We start from the raw sequence: 17,543 nt of genomic DNA, 5'->3' as shown, positions 1-17,543 counted from the left end.
TGCCATGTGAACCTGCCCGCCTTCAAAATGGCAGCGCTCGCCACCGTGCCCTCACCGGGGCTCCAAACCGCCGTCGTTCGCTTTTGGATTAAAAGGATTAAAAGGCCGGGAGGGGCGCGGTGTCCGTGGGAGCGGCGGGACGGCAATTTCGTGGTTTTAAAGCCGCCGGTTTGCGTGGAAATCGTGAGGGAAGGGCGGGTTCTGCCAGCTTTCAAAATGGCGGGGGCACCAACGGAAATAACGGCGGGTGCCATCACTCAAAATGGCGGGGGTGCCCATTAAAATAAAGGCGGATGCCCATACTCAAAATGGCGGGGGCACCAACGGAAATAACGGCGGGTGCCATCACTCAAAATGGCAGCTGTCACCATTAAAATAAAGGCGGATGCCCATAACAAAATGGCGGCGTTCTCTACGGAAATAAATGCTGGTGCCAGAATTTAAAATGGCGGCAGTACCCATTGAAACAAACGGGCGTGCCCACACTCAAAATGGCAGCGGTACCCATTAAAATAAAGGAGGGTGCCAATACTAAAAATGGCGGCAGTTTCCACGGAAATAACGACGGGTGCCAGCACTCAAAATGGCAGAAATCCCCATTGAAACAAACGGGCTTGCCCACACTCAAAATGGCGGCGGCGGCTTCCCGTTTCCTTTCCCGTTACTTCCGGCCGCTCCCGGTTCCGCTGTCGGGGTCCGGGCGGGTCGCGATCGGCGGCTCTGTCGCGACAGGAGTGGCGAGCGGGGCCATGTCGGACACGTGGAGCTCGATCCAGGCGCACAAGAAGCAGCTGGACTCGCTGCGGGAGCGGCTGCGGCGCCGCCGGAAGCGGGACCCGCTGGGAGCCGCCGGTGCGGGCAGGAAGGGGTTAATCATGGGGGTTAGGGGGTAATTAATGAGGTTATTGAGGGGTAATTAGGGGTTATTGGGGGGGGAAGGGGTGATTAACAGGGGTAATTAGGGGGAAAGAGTGATTAAAGGGGTTAATGAGGGGGAAAATGGGAAATTAGGGGGGGGATGGGGTAATTAATGGGGTTAATTAGGGGTAATTAGGGGTTAATGAGGGGAGAAGGGGTGATTAACAGGGGTAATTAGGGGGAAAGAGTGATTAAAGGGGTTAATGAGGGGTAATTAGGGGTTAATGGGGGGAAGGGGTGATTAACAGGGGTAATTAGGGGGAAAGAGGTAATTGAAGGGGTTAATGAGGGGGGATGGGGTAATTAAAGGGGTTAATGAGGGGGGATGGGGTACTTAATGGGGTTAATGAGGGTTAATTAAAGGTTAATGGGTGGGATGGGGTAATTAAACGGGTTAATGATGGGTTGATGGTTAATTAAAGGGTCGATGGGGGAAAGGGTTAATGAGGGGGTAATTAAAGGGTTAATAAGGTGGGAATGGGTAATTAACAGGGTTAATGAGGGGGAATTAGGGGTTAATGAGAGGGGAAAGGGTAATTAAAGGGCTTAATGAGGGGGAATTAGGGGTTAATAAGGGGGGAATGGGTAATTAACAGGGTTAATGAGGGGGAATTAGGGGTTAATGAGAGGGGAAAGGGTAATTAAAGGGCTTAATGAGGGCTAATTAGGGGCTTAATGAGGGCTAATTAGGGGGTTAATAAGGGCTAATTAGGGGGTTAAGGAGGGCTAATTAGGGGGTTAATGAGGGGTAATTAAGAGGTTAATTAAGAACTGGGGGGTAATTAAAAACAGGAATTAATTTCGAACTGGGGGTAACTAAGAATAGGTGCTAATTAAGCCCCAGAGATAATTAAGCATGCATATTAATTAGATGCTAATTACCCCCACAGACCCCTGCCATGACCTCTCCCTGGCCACGCCCCCCCGCACCTCCAGCCCCGCCCCCTCGGGCCCCGCCCCGCCATGCCCCGCCCAGGGGGGCGTGGCCTCGCTCGGCCCCGCCCCCGGCTCCGCCCCCTCCCCCTCCGGGGGTCCCGAGGGGGTCCCGGGGGAGCCCCCGGAGCCGGACCCGGCGCTGGAGCGGCGCCTCCTGCTGCACCTGTCCGACCTGGCCACGCCCCTGCCCGCCGACGCCGCCGCCATCCGCGGGGCCATCGCCGGGGTAGGTGTGGGGAGTGCCCGGGGGCACCTGGGCACACCTGAGATACACCTGGGCACACCTGGGTACAGATACAGACACACCTGGGCACTCACAGATACACCTGAGGTACATACAGATACACCTGGGGGCACCTGGGCACTCACCTGGGCATTGGGGATACACCTGGGCACACCTGGGCACTCACCTGGGCATTGGGGACACACCTGGGCATTGGGGACACACCTGGTCACACCTGGGCACTCACCTGGGGGCACCTGGGCACACACCTGAGACACACCTGGGCACACCTGGGACACACCTGGGCACACCTGGGCACAGCTGGGCACACCTGGGCACTCACCTGGGTGTGGGGGATACACCTGGGCACACCTGGATATACCTGGGCACTCACCTGGGCACACCTGGGTACACCTGGGTACTCACCTGGGCATTGGGGATACACCTGGGCACACCTGGATACACCTGGGCACACACCTGGGCATTGGGGACACACCTGTGTACACCTGGATACACCTGGTCACACCTGGGCACTCACCCGGGCATGGGAGATACACCTGGGAACACCTGGGCAAACCTGTAGGTAGCTGGACACTCACTTGGGCACACCTGGGTACTCACCTGGGCATTGGGGACACACCTGGGCACACCTGGGCACACACCTGAGCATGTGGGACACACCTGGGGGCACCTGGGCACAGCTGGGGACACACCTGGGCACACCTGAGCACACCTGGGCACACCTGAGTGTGTGGGACACACCTGGGCACACACCTGGACCCACAGCCAGTACCCACCACCACCTCAGCTATCCCCAGGTGTGCCCCACCCTTACCCAGGTGTACCCAGGTGTGCCCAGGTGTGCCCAGGTGTGCCCAGGTGTGCCCAGGTGTGCCCAGGTGTGCCCCAGGTGTGCCCAGGTGTGCCCCCCCCTTACCCAGGTGTACCCCAGGTGTGCCCAGGTGTGCCCAGGTGTGCCCAGGTGTGCCCACCTGTGTTCCCCCCCCCCAGGACGACGCTCAGGTGACGCTGCGGGCTGTGGAGAGCCTCCTGCACAAATTCGCGGCGCAGGAACTCATCGAGCTGCGCCGGGGGCTGCTGCACGACGGCCCCGCCCTCGTCACCTGCGCCGACCACTCCAAACTGGCCGCCATGGCGGCGGCGGCGGCGGCATCGGGGCGTCGGCGCGAGGCGGAACCGGTTGCCGGCGGCGCCGGGGAAGGGAAGGAGGCGGCCAAGCGGTGCCGGAGGACGGCGGCGTCGGCGGCGTCGGACGTGGATCTGGAGATCGAGAGCCTGCTGAGTCAGCAGTCCACCAAGGAGCAGCAGAGCAAGAAGGTGGGAGGATTGGGGGGGTTCAAGATGGCGGGGTTTCAAAATGGCGGGGTTTTAGGATGGCTGGGTTTTAAGATGGTGGATTTTTCAAGATGGCACCATTTCAAAATGGAGGAGTTTCAAGATGGCGGAGTTTTAGAGATGGTGACATTTTAAGATGGAGGAGTTTCAATATGGCGGGGTTTCAAAATGGCGGGGTTTTAAGATGGCGGAGTTGAAAAATGGCGGAGTTTTGAGATGGAGTTTTGAGATGGCGGACTTTCAAAATGGCGGGGTTTTAAGATGGCGGAGTTTTAAGATAGCAGGATTTTAAGATGGTGGTATTTCAAAATGGCGGGGTTTTGGGATGGAGTTTTAAGATGGCGGAGTTGCAAAATGGCGGGGTTTTAAGATGGCGAAGTTGTAAGATGGTGGCATTTCAAGGTGGCAGGGTTTCAAAATGGCGGGGTTTTGAGATGGAGTTTCAAAATGGCGACGTTTTAAGATGGCGGACTTTCAAGATGGTGAAGTTTCAAAATGGTGGCATTTCAAGATGGCGGAGTTTCAAAATGGCAGGATTTTAAGATGGCAGCATTTCAAAATGGCTGGGTTTTAAGATGGTGGGGTTTTAAGATGGCGGACTTTCAAAATGGCGGAGATTCAAAATGGCGGAGTTTCAAAATGGCGGGGTTTTAAGATGGGAGAATTTTAGAGATGGTGACATTTTAAGATGGCGGAATTTCAATATGGCGGGGTTTCAATATGGCGGGGTTTTAACATGTGGGGTTTCAAAATGGTGGGGTTTTCAAGATGGTGGCATTTCAGGAAGGAGTTTTAGGATGGTGACGTTCAAAATGGAGGCATTTCAAAATGGCAGAGTTTTAAGATGGCAAAGTTTCAATATGGCGGGGTTTCAAGATGGTGGTGTTAGAAAAAGGCGGAGTTTTAAGATGGAGGAATTTCAATATGGTGGGTTTTTTAGATGGTGGCAATCCAAAATGGCAGAGTTTCAAGATGGCAGAGTTTCAATATGGCAGGATTTTAAGATGGCGGAGTTTTAAGATGGAGGAGTTTCAAAATGGCGGAATTTCAAAATGGTGAAATGTCAAGATAGCGGAATTTCAAAATGGCGACATTTCAAGATGGCCGCCTTTTAGACGGCGGAGTTTTAAGATGGCGGCCATCTTGAAATTACCTACCTACGGCAGGTAGGTAAAATCCTGGCGGTAATGGGCGGGGCTTAAGCGATATGGATGGGGCTTAATGAGGTGGGTGTGGCTTAATAATAATGGGCGGGGTTTAATGAGGTGGGTGGGGCTTAAATAAAAGTGGGTGGGGCCTAAGAACAACGTAAGATGAAGTCTGGCGGTAATGGGCGGGGCTTAATGATAATGGGCGGAGCTTAAGGAAATGGGTGTTACTTAATAATAGTGGGCGTGGTCTAATGAGGTGGGTGGGGCTTAATGAGCTGGGTGGGACTTAATAAAAGTGGGTGGAGCCTAAAAGTGGCAGGTAGGATGAAGTCTGGCGGTAATGGGCCGGGTTTAAGTGATGTGGGTGGGGCTTAAGGAAATGGGTGTGGCTTAACAATACTAGGTGTGGTCTAATGAGGTGGGTGTGGCCTAAAAATGGTGGTTGGAGCTTAAATAAAAGTGGGTGGGGCCTAACAAAAACTGGAAGTGAAGAGCCTGGCGGTAATGGGCGGGGCTTAATGATGATGGGCGGAGCTTAAGGAGGTGGGTGTGGTTTAATAACAGTGGGCGGAGTTTAAAGTGGTGGGTGGGGCTTAAGAAAAGTGGGTGGAGCCTAAAAACAGCAGGTACGTAAAATCCTGGCGGTAATGGGCGGGGTTTAAAGGAGGTGGGTGGGGTTTAATTCAGGTGGGCGGGGCTTAACAGGATGGGAGTGGCTTGATGGTTTTGGGTGGGGTTTAATGAGGTGGGTGGAGCTTATAAATGATGGGTGGGGCTTAATTAAAGTGGGAGGAGCCTAAGAACGGCAGGTAGGCAGAATCTTGGCGGTAATGGGCGGGGTTTAACGACAAATGGGTGGGGTTTAAGTGAAGTGGGCGTGGTTTAAATGAAAATGGGCGTGGTTTAACGCCGGTGGGCGTGTCCAACAGGTGAGCCAGGAGATCCTGGAGCTGCTGAACACCACGACGGCCAAGGAGCAGTCCATCGTGGAGAAGTTCCGGTCGCGGGGCCGCGCGCAGGTGCAGGAGTTCTGCGACCACGGCACCACCGAGGAGTGCGTCAAGGCCTCGGGCGGGGAGCGGCCCTGCCGCCGCCTGCACTTCCGGTACGCAAAATTTACATATTTTGGGGGTTAATTCCAATTTTTGGGGCGATTATTTGGGGTTTTGGGGTGATTATCGGGGAGGTTTGGGGGATATTTGGGGTGTATTTGGGATAATTTAGGGTTTATTTGGGGGTTTGAGGTGAATATTTGGGATTTTTGGGGTTAATAATTGGGGTTTTGAGGTGAATATTTTGGATTTTTGGGGTGAATATTTGGGGTTTTTGGTTGTCAATAATTAGGATTTTTGGGGTGAATATTTAGTATTTTTCGGGTGGATATTTGGGATTTTTGGTTGTCAATAATTGGGATTTTAGGGGTGAATATTTAGTATTTTGGAGGTGAATATTTAAGATTTTTTCGGTGACTATTTGGCATTTTTGAGGCGAATATTTGGCATTTTTAGGGTGAATATTTGGCATTTTTGAAGTCAATATTTGGGATTTTTAGGGTGAATAATTGTGATTTTCGGGGTGAATATTTTGGATTTTTGGGCTGGATATTTAAGATTTTTTAGGTGAATATTTGGAATTTTTTGAGGCGAATATTTGGCATTTTTGCGGCGAATATTTGGCATTTTTAGGGTGAATATTTGTGATTTTCGGAGTGAATATTTTGGATTTTTGGGCTGGATATTTGAGATTTTTTCGGTGAATATTTTGCATTTTTGCGGCGAATATTTCGCATTTTTAGGGTGAATATTTGGGGATTTTTTAAGTCGATATTTCGTATTTTTGGGGTGATTATTTGGTATTATCGGGATGAATATTTGGAATTTTTGAGGCAAATATTTGACATTTTCAGGGTAAACATTTACGATTTTCGGGATAAATATTCCCCCCCAGCCCCGATTTTCCCAAACCCCCATTTTTCACCCCAAATTTCCCAAACCCAAAACCCCCATTTTTCACCCCAAATCTCCCAACCCCAAAACCCCCATTTTTCACCCCAAATCTCCCAAACCCAAAACCCCCGTTTTTCACCCCAAATCTCCCCTCACAGCCGCATCATCAACAAGCACACGGACGAGTCCCTGGGCGACTGTTCCTTCCTCAACACCTGTTTCCACATGGACACCTGCAAGTACGTCCACTACGAGATCGACACCTGCGCGGCCACGCCCCCCCGCGGCCCCGCCCCCCCGCGGCCACGCCCACCCGCGGCCACGCCCCCCGCCCCGCCCCGCGGCGCCCCGCCCGACGCCGGCGCCGACCGCCTCTTCCCGCCACAGGTGGGAATGTAAAATATAATATTAATAATGATAATAATGGTAATAAACGGGGGTTTTGTGGGGTTAGTGGTGGGTTTTTAAATATTAATGGGGATTTTTTTATATTAATAGTGGTTTTTTTAATATTAAATGGGATTTTTTTAATATTAATGGTGGTTTTTTAATATTAATGGTGGTTTTAAAAAAAATTAATGGTTTTTTTTTAATATTAACGGTGGTTTTTTGGTATTAAATGGGATTTTTTTAATATTAAATGTGATTATTTTATATTAATGGTGATTTTTTAATATAAAATAGTGGTTTTTTTATATTAATGGTGGTTTTTAAAATATTAATGGTGTTTTTTTAATATTAATGGTGGGTTTTAATATTATTGGTGATTTTTTAATATTAAGTGGGAATTTTATTAATATTAATGGCTGTTTTTTCATATTAATGGTGGTTTTTTAGTATTAATGGTGTTTTTTTAAAAATTAATGGTGTTTTTTTAATATTAATGGTGATTTTTTATATTAAATGCGATTTTTTTAATATTAATAGTGATTTTTTAATATTAATGGTGGCTTTTTAATACTAAATGAGTTTTTTTTTTATATTAATGGTGTTTTTGTAAATATTAATGGTGATTTTTTAGTATTATTGGTGGTTTTTAAATATTAATGGTGATTTTTTCATATTAATGGTGGGGTTTTTAATATTAATGGTGTTTTTTAATATTAAATGTGATTTTTTTAATAGTAATGGTAATTTTTATTCTATTAATGGGGATTTTTAAACTGTATTAATCATGATTTTTTATTCTTATAATGGAGATTTTTTATTCTATTAATGGGGTTTTTTAAATATTAAATGCGATTTTTTAAATATTAATGGTGATTTTTTTTCTCTATATTAACAATGACTGAGACACCATTAGTGGCCCAATTCCTTCCATTTTTAGGTGTTTTTTGCCGTTTTTTGCCGTTTTTCACCATTTTTCGATATTTTAACCGTTTTTCCTCGTTTTTTCCCCGTTTTTTCAGTGGATCTGCTGCGACATCCGCTACCTGGATGTCTCCATCCTGGGCAAGTTCCTGAGACGCCATTACTGACCAAATTCCTTCCCTTTTTAGGCGTTTTTTGCCGTTTTTTGCCGTTTTTAGCCATTTTTTGATATTTTAACCGTTTTTGCTTGTTTTTTCCCCGTTTTTTCAGTGGATCTGCTGCGACATCCACTCCTTGGACACATCCCTCCAGGACAACTTCCTGAGACACCATTGCTGACCCAATTCCTTCCCTTTTTAGGTGTTTTTTTCAGTTTTTCGCCGTTTTTCGTCATTTTTTGATATTTTAACCGTTTTTCCTCGTTTTTTCCCCGTTTTTTCAGTGGATCTGCTGCGACATCCACTCCTTGGACACATCCCTGCAGGACAACTTCCTGAGACACCATTGCTGACCCAATCCCTTCCCTTTTTAGGTGTTTTTTGCCGTTTTTCGCCATTTTTCGCCATTTTTTGCCGTTTTTCAATATTTTTCCCATTTTTTCTCATTTTTTCCCCATTTTTTCAGTGGATCTGCTGCGACATCCGCTACCTGGACGTGTCCATCCTGGGGAAGCACCTGAGACACCATTACTGACCCAATTCCTTCCCTTTTTAGGTGTTTTTTGCCGTTTATCGCCGTTTTTTGCCGTTTTTCGTCATTTTTCGATATTTTTCCCATTTTTTCTCATTTTTTCCCCGTTTTTTCAGTGGATCTGCTGCGACATCCACTCCTTGGACACATCCCTCCAGGACAACCTCCTGAGATGCCATTACTGATCTATTTCTTTCTCTTTTTAGGCGTTTTTTGCCGTTTTTCGCCGTTTTTCGCCGTTTTTAGCTGTTTTTCGATATTTTAACCGTTTTTGCTCGTTTTTTCCCCGTTTTTTCAGTGGATCTGCTGCGACATCCGCTACCTGGACGTGTCCATCCTGGGAAAATTCGCCGTGGTGATGGCGGACCCGCCCTGGGACATCCACATGGAGCTGCCCTACGGGACGCTGACGGACGACGAGATGCGGCGCCTCAACATCCCCGTGCTGCAGGACGAGGGGTTCCTCTTCCTCTGGGTCACCGGCAGGTCCCAAAAACCCCCGGATTCACCCCAAAAATCACGAGATTTGTGACCAAAACCCCCAGGATTTAACCCAAATCTGTAGCGATACCAAAAATGCTGATATTCACCCCAAAAACCCTGAGAATTCACGCCCAAACCTTGAGGATTCACCTCAAATCTGTGGGGATTTACCCCAAACCTGTAGAAACCCCAAAACCCACGAGATTTGCCCCAAAAATCACGAGATTTTTGACCAAAACCCCTGGGATTTACCCCGAATCCATAGCGATCCCAAAAACCCCAATATTCACCTCAAAACCCCCAATATTCACCTCAAAAACCCCAATATTTACCTCAAAAACTCCAAGATTCACCTCAAATCTGTGAGGATTTACCCCAAACCTGAAGAGACCCCAAAAACCACGAGATTCACCCCAAAAATCACTAGATTCGCGCCCGAAACCCCCGGGATTTACCCCAAATCCGTAGCGATCCCAAAAACCCCAATATTCACCTCAAAAACCCCAATATTCACCTCAAAAACCCCAAGATTCACCTCAAATCTGTGGGGATTTACCCCAAACCTGTAGAAACCCCAAAACCCACGAGATTTGCCCCAAAAATCACGAGATTTGTGACCAAAATCCCTGGGATTTAACCCGAATCCGTAGCGATCCCAAAAACCCCAATATTCACCCCAAAACCCCAATATTCGCCTCAAAAACCCCAAGATTCTCCTCAAATCTGTGGGGATTTACCCCAAACCCATAAGGATCCCTAAAACCACAAGATTCACCCCAAAAATCACGAAATTTTTGACCAAAACCCCCAGGATTTACCCCGAATCCGTAGCGATCCCAAAAACCCCAATAATCACCTCAAAAACCCCAATATTCACCTCAAAAACCCCAATATTCACCTCAAAACTCCAAGATTCACCTCAAATCTCTGGGGATTAACCCCAAACCCATAAGGAACCCAAAAACCACGAGATTCGCCCCAAAAATCACGAGATTTTTGACCAAAACCCCCGGGATTTACCCCGAATCCGTAACGATCCCAAAAACCCCAAGATTCACCTCAAAAACCCCAAGATTCGCCTCCAAACTGTGGGGATTTATTGCAGACCCAAAATCCCAATTTCCCCCCCCAAAATCCCAATTTCCCTGCCCAAAATCCCAATTTTTCCCCAAAATCCCAATTTTTTCCCTCAAAACCCCAATTTTTCCCCAAAATCCCAATCTTTTCACCCAAAATCCCAATTTCTCCTCATGAAAATCCCAGTTTTCCTTCCCCAAACCCTTTTCCTCCTGAAAAATCCCAATCTTTTCCCCAAAAATCCCAAAATTTTCCCCAAAAAATCCCAATTTGCTCTACAAAAATCTCAATTTCCTTCACCGAAATCCCAATTTTCCCCCCAAAACCCCAATTTTTCCCCCCAAAACCCCAATTTTCCCCAAAATCCCAATCTTTTCCCCAAAAATCCCAAAATTTCCCCCAAAATATCCCAATTTTCTCTACAAAACTCTCAATTTCCTTCATCAAAATCCCAATTTTCCCCCAAAATCCCATTTTCCCCCTCAAATCCCAATCTTTTCCCTCAAACCCCAAATTTTCCCCCTAAAACCCCAATTTTCCCTCAAAATCCCAATTTCACATCCCAAAATCCCAATTTTCCACCAAAACCCCAATTTTCCCTCTCAAATTTCAATTCTTTCCCAAAATTTCCGTTTTCTTCCCCAAAATCCCAATTTTCACCCCAAAAATCCAAATTTCCCGTCCACAAATCCCAATTTCCCCCCCAAAACCCCAAATTTTCCCTCTCAAATCCCAATTTTCACCCCAAAACCTTGATTTTCCCCCCAAAATTTAAACTTGCCTCAAAAATCCCAATTTTCTCCCTCAAGATCCCGATTTTTCCCCCAAAAACCATATTTTTCTCTCAAAAATCACAATTTTCTACCCCAAACTCCATTCCCCCCCCAAATCCTAATTTTCCACCAAAACCCCAATTTTTTCCTCCCAAAACCCCAATTTTCCCTCTCAAATTTCAAATCTTCCCCAAAATTTCCGTTTTCTTCCCCAAAATCCCAATTTTCACCCCAAAAATCCCAATTTCCCGTCCACAACCCCCAATTTTCCCCCCAAAATCCCAAATTTTCCCTCTCAAATCCCAATTTTCACCCCAAAACCCCGTTTTTCCCCCAAAATTTAAATTTCCCCCAAAAAATCCCAATTTTTCCCCCAAAATTTAAATTTCCCCCAAAAATCCCAATTTTCACCCCAAAATCCCAATTTTTCCTCCCCCAAAATCCCATTTTTTCCCCCCATTCCAGGGCCATGGAGCTGGGCCGCGAGTGCCTCAACCTCTGGGGGTGAGATTTTAATTTTTAATTAAAAATACCCCCAAAAAAACCCCAAAAAAACCCCAAAAAAAACCCACAAAAAAACCCAAAAATTTAAAAAACCCAAAAAAACCCAAAAATTCCCAAATTTGGGGCAGGTACGAGCGCGTGGATGAAATAATTTGGGTGAAGACGAATCAGCTGCAGCGAATCATCCGCACGGGCCGGACGGGGCATTGGCTGAACCACGGCAAGGAGCATTGCCTGGTACCAAAATCCCCAAAATTCACCCCAAAAATCCTCAAATATTCACCTAAAAAGTCTTAAATATTCACCCCAAAAAATTCCCAAATATTCGCCTCAAAAATCTCAAATATTCACCTAAAAAGTCTTAAATATTGACCCCAAAAAATCCCAAATATTGACAACCAAAAATCTCAAATATTCGCCCCAAAAATGCCAAATATTCGTCTAAAAAGTCTTAAATATTCACCCCAAAAATCCCAAATATCCGCCTCAAAAAATCCCAAATATTCACCCCAAAAATCCCAAATATTGACAACCAAAATTCCCAAATATTCTCCTCAAAAATCCCAAATATTCTCCTCAACAATCCCAAATACTCACCTAAAAAGTCTTAAATATTCACCTAAAAAATCTTAAATATTCACCCCAAAAATCCCAAATATCGACTTCAAAAAATCCCAAAAATTCACCCCAAAAATCCCAAATATTGACAACCAAAAGTCCCAAATATCCGCCCCAAAAATCCCAAAAATTCACCCCAAAAATCCCAAATATTGACAACCAAAAATCCCAAATATTCGCCTCAAAAATCCCAAATATTGACAACCAAAAATCTCAAATATTCGCCCCAAAAATGCCAAATATTCGTCTAAAAAGTCTTAAATATTCACCCCAAAAATCCCAAATATCCGCCTCAAAAAATCCCAAATATTCACCCCAAAAATCCCAAATATTGACAACCAAAATTCCCAAATATTCTCCTCAAAAATCCCAAATATTCTCCTCAACAATCCCAAATACTCACCTAAAAAGTCTTAAATATTCACCTAAAAAATCTTAAATATTCACCCCAAAAATCCCAAATATCGACTTCAAAAAATCCCAAAAATTCACCCCAAAAATCCCAAATATTGACAACCAAAAGTCCCAAATATCCGCCCCAAAAATCCCAAAAATTCACCCCAAAAATCCCAAATATTGACAACCAAAAATCCCAAATATTCGCCTCAAAAATCCCAAATATTGACAACCAAAAATCCCAAAATATTCACCTCAAAAATCCCAAATATCCGCCCCAAAAATCCCAAATATTCACCTAAAAAATCTTAAATATTCAACCCAAAAATGCCAAATATTCACCCCAAAAATCTCAAATATTCACCCCAAAAATCCCCAAATATTCACCCGAAAAATCCCCAAATATTCACCTAAAAAAATCCCAAATATCTTCCCCAAAAAATCCCAAATATTGACAACCAAAAATCTCAAATATTCGCCCCAAAAATGCCAAATATTCACCTAAAAAGTCTTAAATATTCACCCCAAAAATTCCAAATATCCAGCCCAAAAAATTCCCAAATATTCGCTCCAAAAATGCCAAATATTTGCCTCAAAAATCCCAAACATTCACCTAAAAAGTCTTAAATATTCACCCCAAAAATTCCAAATATTGACAACCAAAAATCCCAAATATTCGCCCCAAAAATCCCAAATATTCACCCCAAATATCAACCCCAAAAATCCCAAATATTGACAACCAAAAATCCCAAATATTCACCTCAAAAATCCCAAATATTCACCCCAAAAATCCCAAATATTCACCCCAAAAATCCCAAATATCCGCCCCAAAATCCCAAATATTCACCCCAAAAATCCCAAATATTCACCCCAAAACTGACCCCAAACCCCCGGGGATTTTGGGGGTTTCTGGGTGGATTTTGGGGCAGATTTTGGGGGATTTTGGGGAATTTGAGCAGATTTTTGGGGATTTTGGGGCTCTCGGTGACAATTTGGGAGGTTTTGGGGTGGATTTAGGGGATTTTGGGGGTTTTGGGGATTTTGGGAGTTGCTGAGTGGATATTGGGGGTTTTGGGGCAGATTTCGGGAATTTTGGGGGCCTCGGTGGTTTTAGGGCATTTTTGGGGTATTTTGGGGCAGTTCTGGGTGGATTTTGGGGTGTTTTGGTGTCGTTTTATGGGATTTTGGGGTTTTTGGGGCAATTTTAGGGGATTTTGGGAGTCTCGCTGAGAATTTCGGGGGTTTTGGGACATATTTTGGGTGTTTGGGGGCAGATTTTGGGGGTTTGGGGCAGATTTAGGGGATTTTGGGGTGGATTTTGGGTTTTTTGGGACAGATTTAATGGTTTGGGGTATTTTGGGGCAAATTTTGAGGATTTTGGGTGTTTTGGGACAGATTTAGGGGGTTTGGGGTATTTTGGGGCAGATTTTGGGATGGTTTTAGGGGATTTGGAGTGTTAGGGGGCAGATTTTGGGGTTTTGGGACATATTTAGGGGATTTTGGGGTGGATTTTGGGTGTTTTGGGACAGATTTAGGGGTTTGGGGTATTTTGGGGCAGATTTTGGAGTTTTGGGGTTTCGGGACCCCCCAAATTTGCCCCTCCCGCAGGTGGGGGTGAAGGGGAACCCCCAAGGCTTCAACCGGGGCCTGGATTGTGACGTCATCGTGGCCGAGGTGAGACCCCAAATCCGCGGGATTTCACCCCAAAAACCCCACCCCGAAATTCCCACATTTATTCCCTGGATTTTGGGAAATTTAACCCAAAATCGGGAGGTTAAACCCTAAAATATGGGGGTTAAAAGAGAAAAAATGTGGGTTTGACCCCAAAATCCGGGGGTTTAAACCCCAAAATCTGTGGGTTAAACCCCAAAATCCTCAGGATTTAAACGCAAAATTACCTCATAAAATGGTTAAAAATTAGGAAAATACCTCAGAAAATCATGAAAAGTGAAGAAATTACCTCAGAAATAAAGGCGGGAAAACGAAATCCCCTCAGAAAATGGCGGGAAACCAAAAACCCCCTCAGAAAATGGGAAAAATGAGGAAATTACCTCAGAAAATGGTGAAAAATGAGGAAAATACATCAGAAAATGGTGAAAAATTAAGAAATTACCTCAGAAAAAAGGCGGGGAAGGGGAATCCCCTCATAAAATGGTGAAAAATTAGGAAATTGTCTCATAGAATGGTGAAAAGTGAGGAAATTGCCTCAGGAAAAAAGGCGGGAAAACGAAATCCCCTCAGAAAATGGCGGGAAACCAAAAACCCCCTCAGAAAACGGGAAAAATGAGGAAATTACCTCAGAAAAATGAGGAAAATTAGGGAAATACCTCAGGAAATGGTGAAAAGTGAGGAAAATACCTCATAAAATGGTGAAAAATGAGGAAATTACCTCAGAAAATCATGAAAAGTGTGGAAAATACCTCAGAAAAAAAGGTGGGAAAACGAAATCCCCTCAGAAAATGGCGGGAAACCAAAAACCCCCTCAGAAATTGGGAAAAATGAGGAAATTACCTCAGAAAATGGTGAAAAATGAGGAAAATACCTCAGAAAATCATGAAAAATGAGGAAAATACCTCAGAAAATGGTGAAAAATGATGAAATTCCCTCATTAAATGGTGCAAAGTGAGGAAATTACCTTACGAAAAAAGGCGGGAAAACGAAATTCCCTCAGAAAACGGCGGGAAACCAAAAACCCCCTCAGAAAATGGGAAAAATGAGGAAATTACCTCAGAAAATCATGAAAAATGAGGAAATTACCTCAGAAAATCATGAAAAATGAGGAAAATACCTCATAAAATGGTGAAAAATGATGAAATTCCCTCATTAAATGGTGAAAAGTGAGGAAATTACCTCAGAAAAAAAGGCGGGAAAACGAAATCCCCTCAGAAAATGGCGGGAAACCAAAAACCCCCTCAGAAAATGGGAAAAATGAGGAAATTACCTCAGAAAAATGAGAAAAATTAGGGAAATACCTCAGGAAATGGGGAAAAGTGAAGGAATTATGTCAGGTAAAGGAGAAAAATGAGGAAATTACCTCAGAAAATGGTTAAAAATTAGGAAATTACCTCAGAAAATCATGAAAAGTGAGGAAATTACCTCAGGAAAAAAGGCGGGAAAATGAAATCCCCTCAGAAAATGGCGGGAAACCAAAAACCCCCTCAGAAAATGGGAAAAATGAGGAAATTACCTCAGAAAAATGGTGAAAAATGAGGAAATTACCTCAGAAAATCATGAAAAATGAGGAAAATACCTCAGAAAATGGTGAAAAATGATGAAATTACCTCATAAAATGGTGAAAAGTGAGGAAATTACCTCAGGAAAAAAGGCGGGAAAACGAAATCCCCTCAGAAAATGGCGGGAAACCAAAAACCCCCTCAGAAAATGGGAAAAATGAGGGAATTACCTCAGAAAAATGAGGAAAATACATCAGAAAATCATGAAAAATGAGGAAAATACCTCAGAAAATGGTGAAAAATGATTAAATTCCCTCATAAAATGGTGAAAAGTGAGGAAATTACCTCAGAAAAAAAGGCGGGAAAACGAAATCCCCTCAGAAAATGGCGGGAAACCAAAAACCCCCTCAGAAAATGGGAAAAATGAGGAAATTATCCAGAAAAATGGTGAAAAATGAGGAAATTACCTCAGAAAATCATGAAAAACGAGGAAAATACCTCATAAAATGTTGAAAAATGAATAAATTCCCTCATTAAATGGTGAAAAGTGAAGAAATTACCTCAGAAAAAAAGGCGGGAAAACGAAATCCCCTCAGAAAATGGCGGGAAACCAAAAACCCCCTTCAGAAAATTGGAAAAATGAGGAAATTACCTCAGAAAAATGGTGAAAAATGAGGAAAGTACATCAGAAAATGGTAAAAAATGAGGAAATTACCTCAGAAAAAAGGCGGGAAAGGGAAATCTCCTCAGAAAATGGTGAAAAATGAGGAAATTACCTCATAAAATGGTGAAAAATGAGGAAATTACCTCAGGAAAAAAGGCGGGAAAACGAAATCCCCTCAGAAAATGGCGGGAAACCAAAAACCCCCTCAGAAAATGGGAAAAATGAAGGAAAAAAAGAGCAAAAAAAAGCAAAAAAAGGGCAAAAAAAGGGCGGAAAGAGTAAAAATTCCTTTTTTTTTTGCCTTTTTTGCAGGTGCGCTCCACCAGCCACAAACCCGACGAGATTTACGGGATGATCGAGCGGCTGTCGCCGGGCACGCGGAAAATCGAACTTTTCGGCCGTCCCCACAATGTTCAGCCCAACTGGTAAATCGGGGGTTAAAAGGGGATTTTTGGGGTGTTTTTTGCATTTTTTTGGGGGGTTTAAATGGGATTTTTTTTGAGATTTAAATGGGATTTTTGGGGTTTTTTTTGGGATTTAAATGAGTTTTTTTTTAATTTTTGCGGGATTTTAAAGGGGATTTTTTTTTTTATTTTAACAGGGATTTTGGGGAATTTAAAGGGGATGTTTTTAGGGGTTTAAATGGGATTTTTTTTTGGAGATTTTTTGGGGGGGGTTTCAGGGGTTTAAATGGGATTTTTGGGGTTTTTTTTGGGAATTTTTTAGGGATTTATTTTAGTGTCTGAATTTGGATTTTTTGGGACTGAAATTTGGGGGTTTTTTTGGTGATTTTTTGGGGTTTTTTTTAGGGTTTTTTTTTAGTGACTGAATTTGGATTTTTTGGGACTGAAATTTGGGGTTTTTGGATTATTTTTTTAGGGATTTTTTTAAGTGTCTGAATTTAGATTTTTTTGGTTTTTTGGGACTGAAATTTGGGGGTTTTGGATTATTTTTTTAGGGATTTTTTTAAGTGTCTGAATTTAGATGTTTTGTTTTTTTTGGGACTGAAATTTGCTGGTTTTTGGCTTTTTTTGGGGGTTTTTTTGGGATTTTTTTTGGTTTTTTTTGGATTTTTTTTTGGTTTTTTTTTTGATGACCGAATTTGGATTTTTTGGGACTGAAATTTGATTAATTTTGGTTTTTTTTCCAGGATCACGCTGGGGAACCAGCTGGACGGGATCCACCTGCTGGACCCCGACGTGGTGGCGCGGTTCAAGCAGCACTACCCCGACGGCGTCATCGCCAAGCCCAAGAACCTCTGAGCGTGGACAATTTGGGCCTTTTTTGGGCTTTTTTAGCTCTTTTTTTTTAAATTTTATTTGGG

At 44.0% G+C, this 17,543-nt stretch overlaps 1 protein-coding gene across 3 annotated transcripts; it reads left to right on the top strand.

Moving 5' to 3' along the window:
* Positions 1-669: 669 nt before the first annotated feature.
* Positions 670-17,543, top strand: METTL3 (methyltransferase 3, N6-adenosine-methyltransferase complex catalytic subunit). 3 transcript variants are annotated; one of them, XM_041712910.2, is made up of 11 exons: positions 670-852; positions 1,809-2,080; positions 3,089-3,415; positions 5,514-5,689; positions 6,689-6,917; positions 8,830-9,017; positions 11,330-11,368; positions 11,497-11,605; positions 13,991-14,056; positions 16,532-16,644; positions 17,370-17,543. In XM_041712910.2, the coding sequence occupies exons 1-11, from the start codon at positions 750-752 to the stop codon at positions 17,479-17,481; spliced, it is 1,734 nt and encodes a 577-aa protein (XP_041568844.2). In that variant the 5' UTR covers positions 670-749; the 3' UTR covers positions 17,482-17,543. The 3 variants fall into 3 exon arrangements, with proteins under 3 accessions (XP_041568844.2, XP_041568845.2, XP_072777466.1); XM_041712911.2 differs by having other exon boundaries at positions 714-852; positions 6,689-6,769; XM_072921365.1 differs by lacking the exons at positions 11,330-11,368; positions 11,497-11,605 and having other exon boundaries at positions 714-852.

Source organism: Taeniopygia guttata, chromosome 36 (assembly GCF_048771995.1).
Source record: "Taeniopygia guttata chromosome 36, bTaeGut7.mat, whole genome shotgun sequence".
Classification (NCBI taxonomy): Eukaryota; Metazoa; Chordata; class Aves; order Passeriformes; family Estrildidae; genus Taeniopygia; species Taeniopygia guttata.
This window is presented reverse-complemented; position numbering and strand designations above follow the sequence as displayed.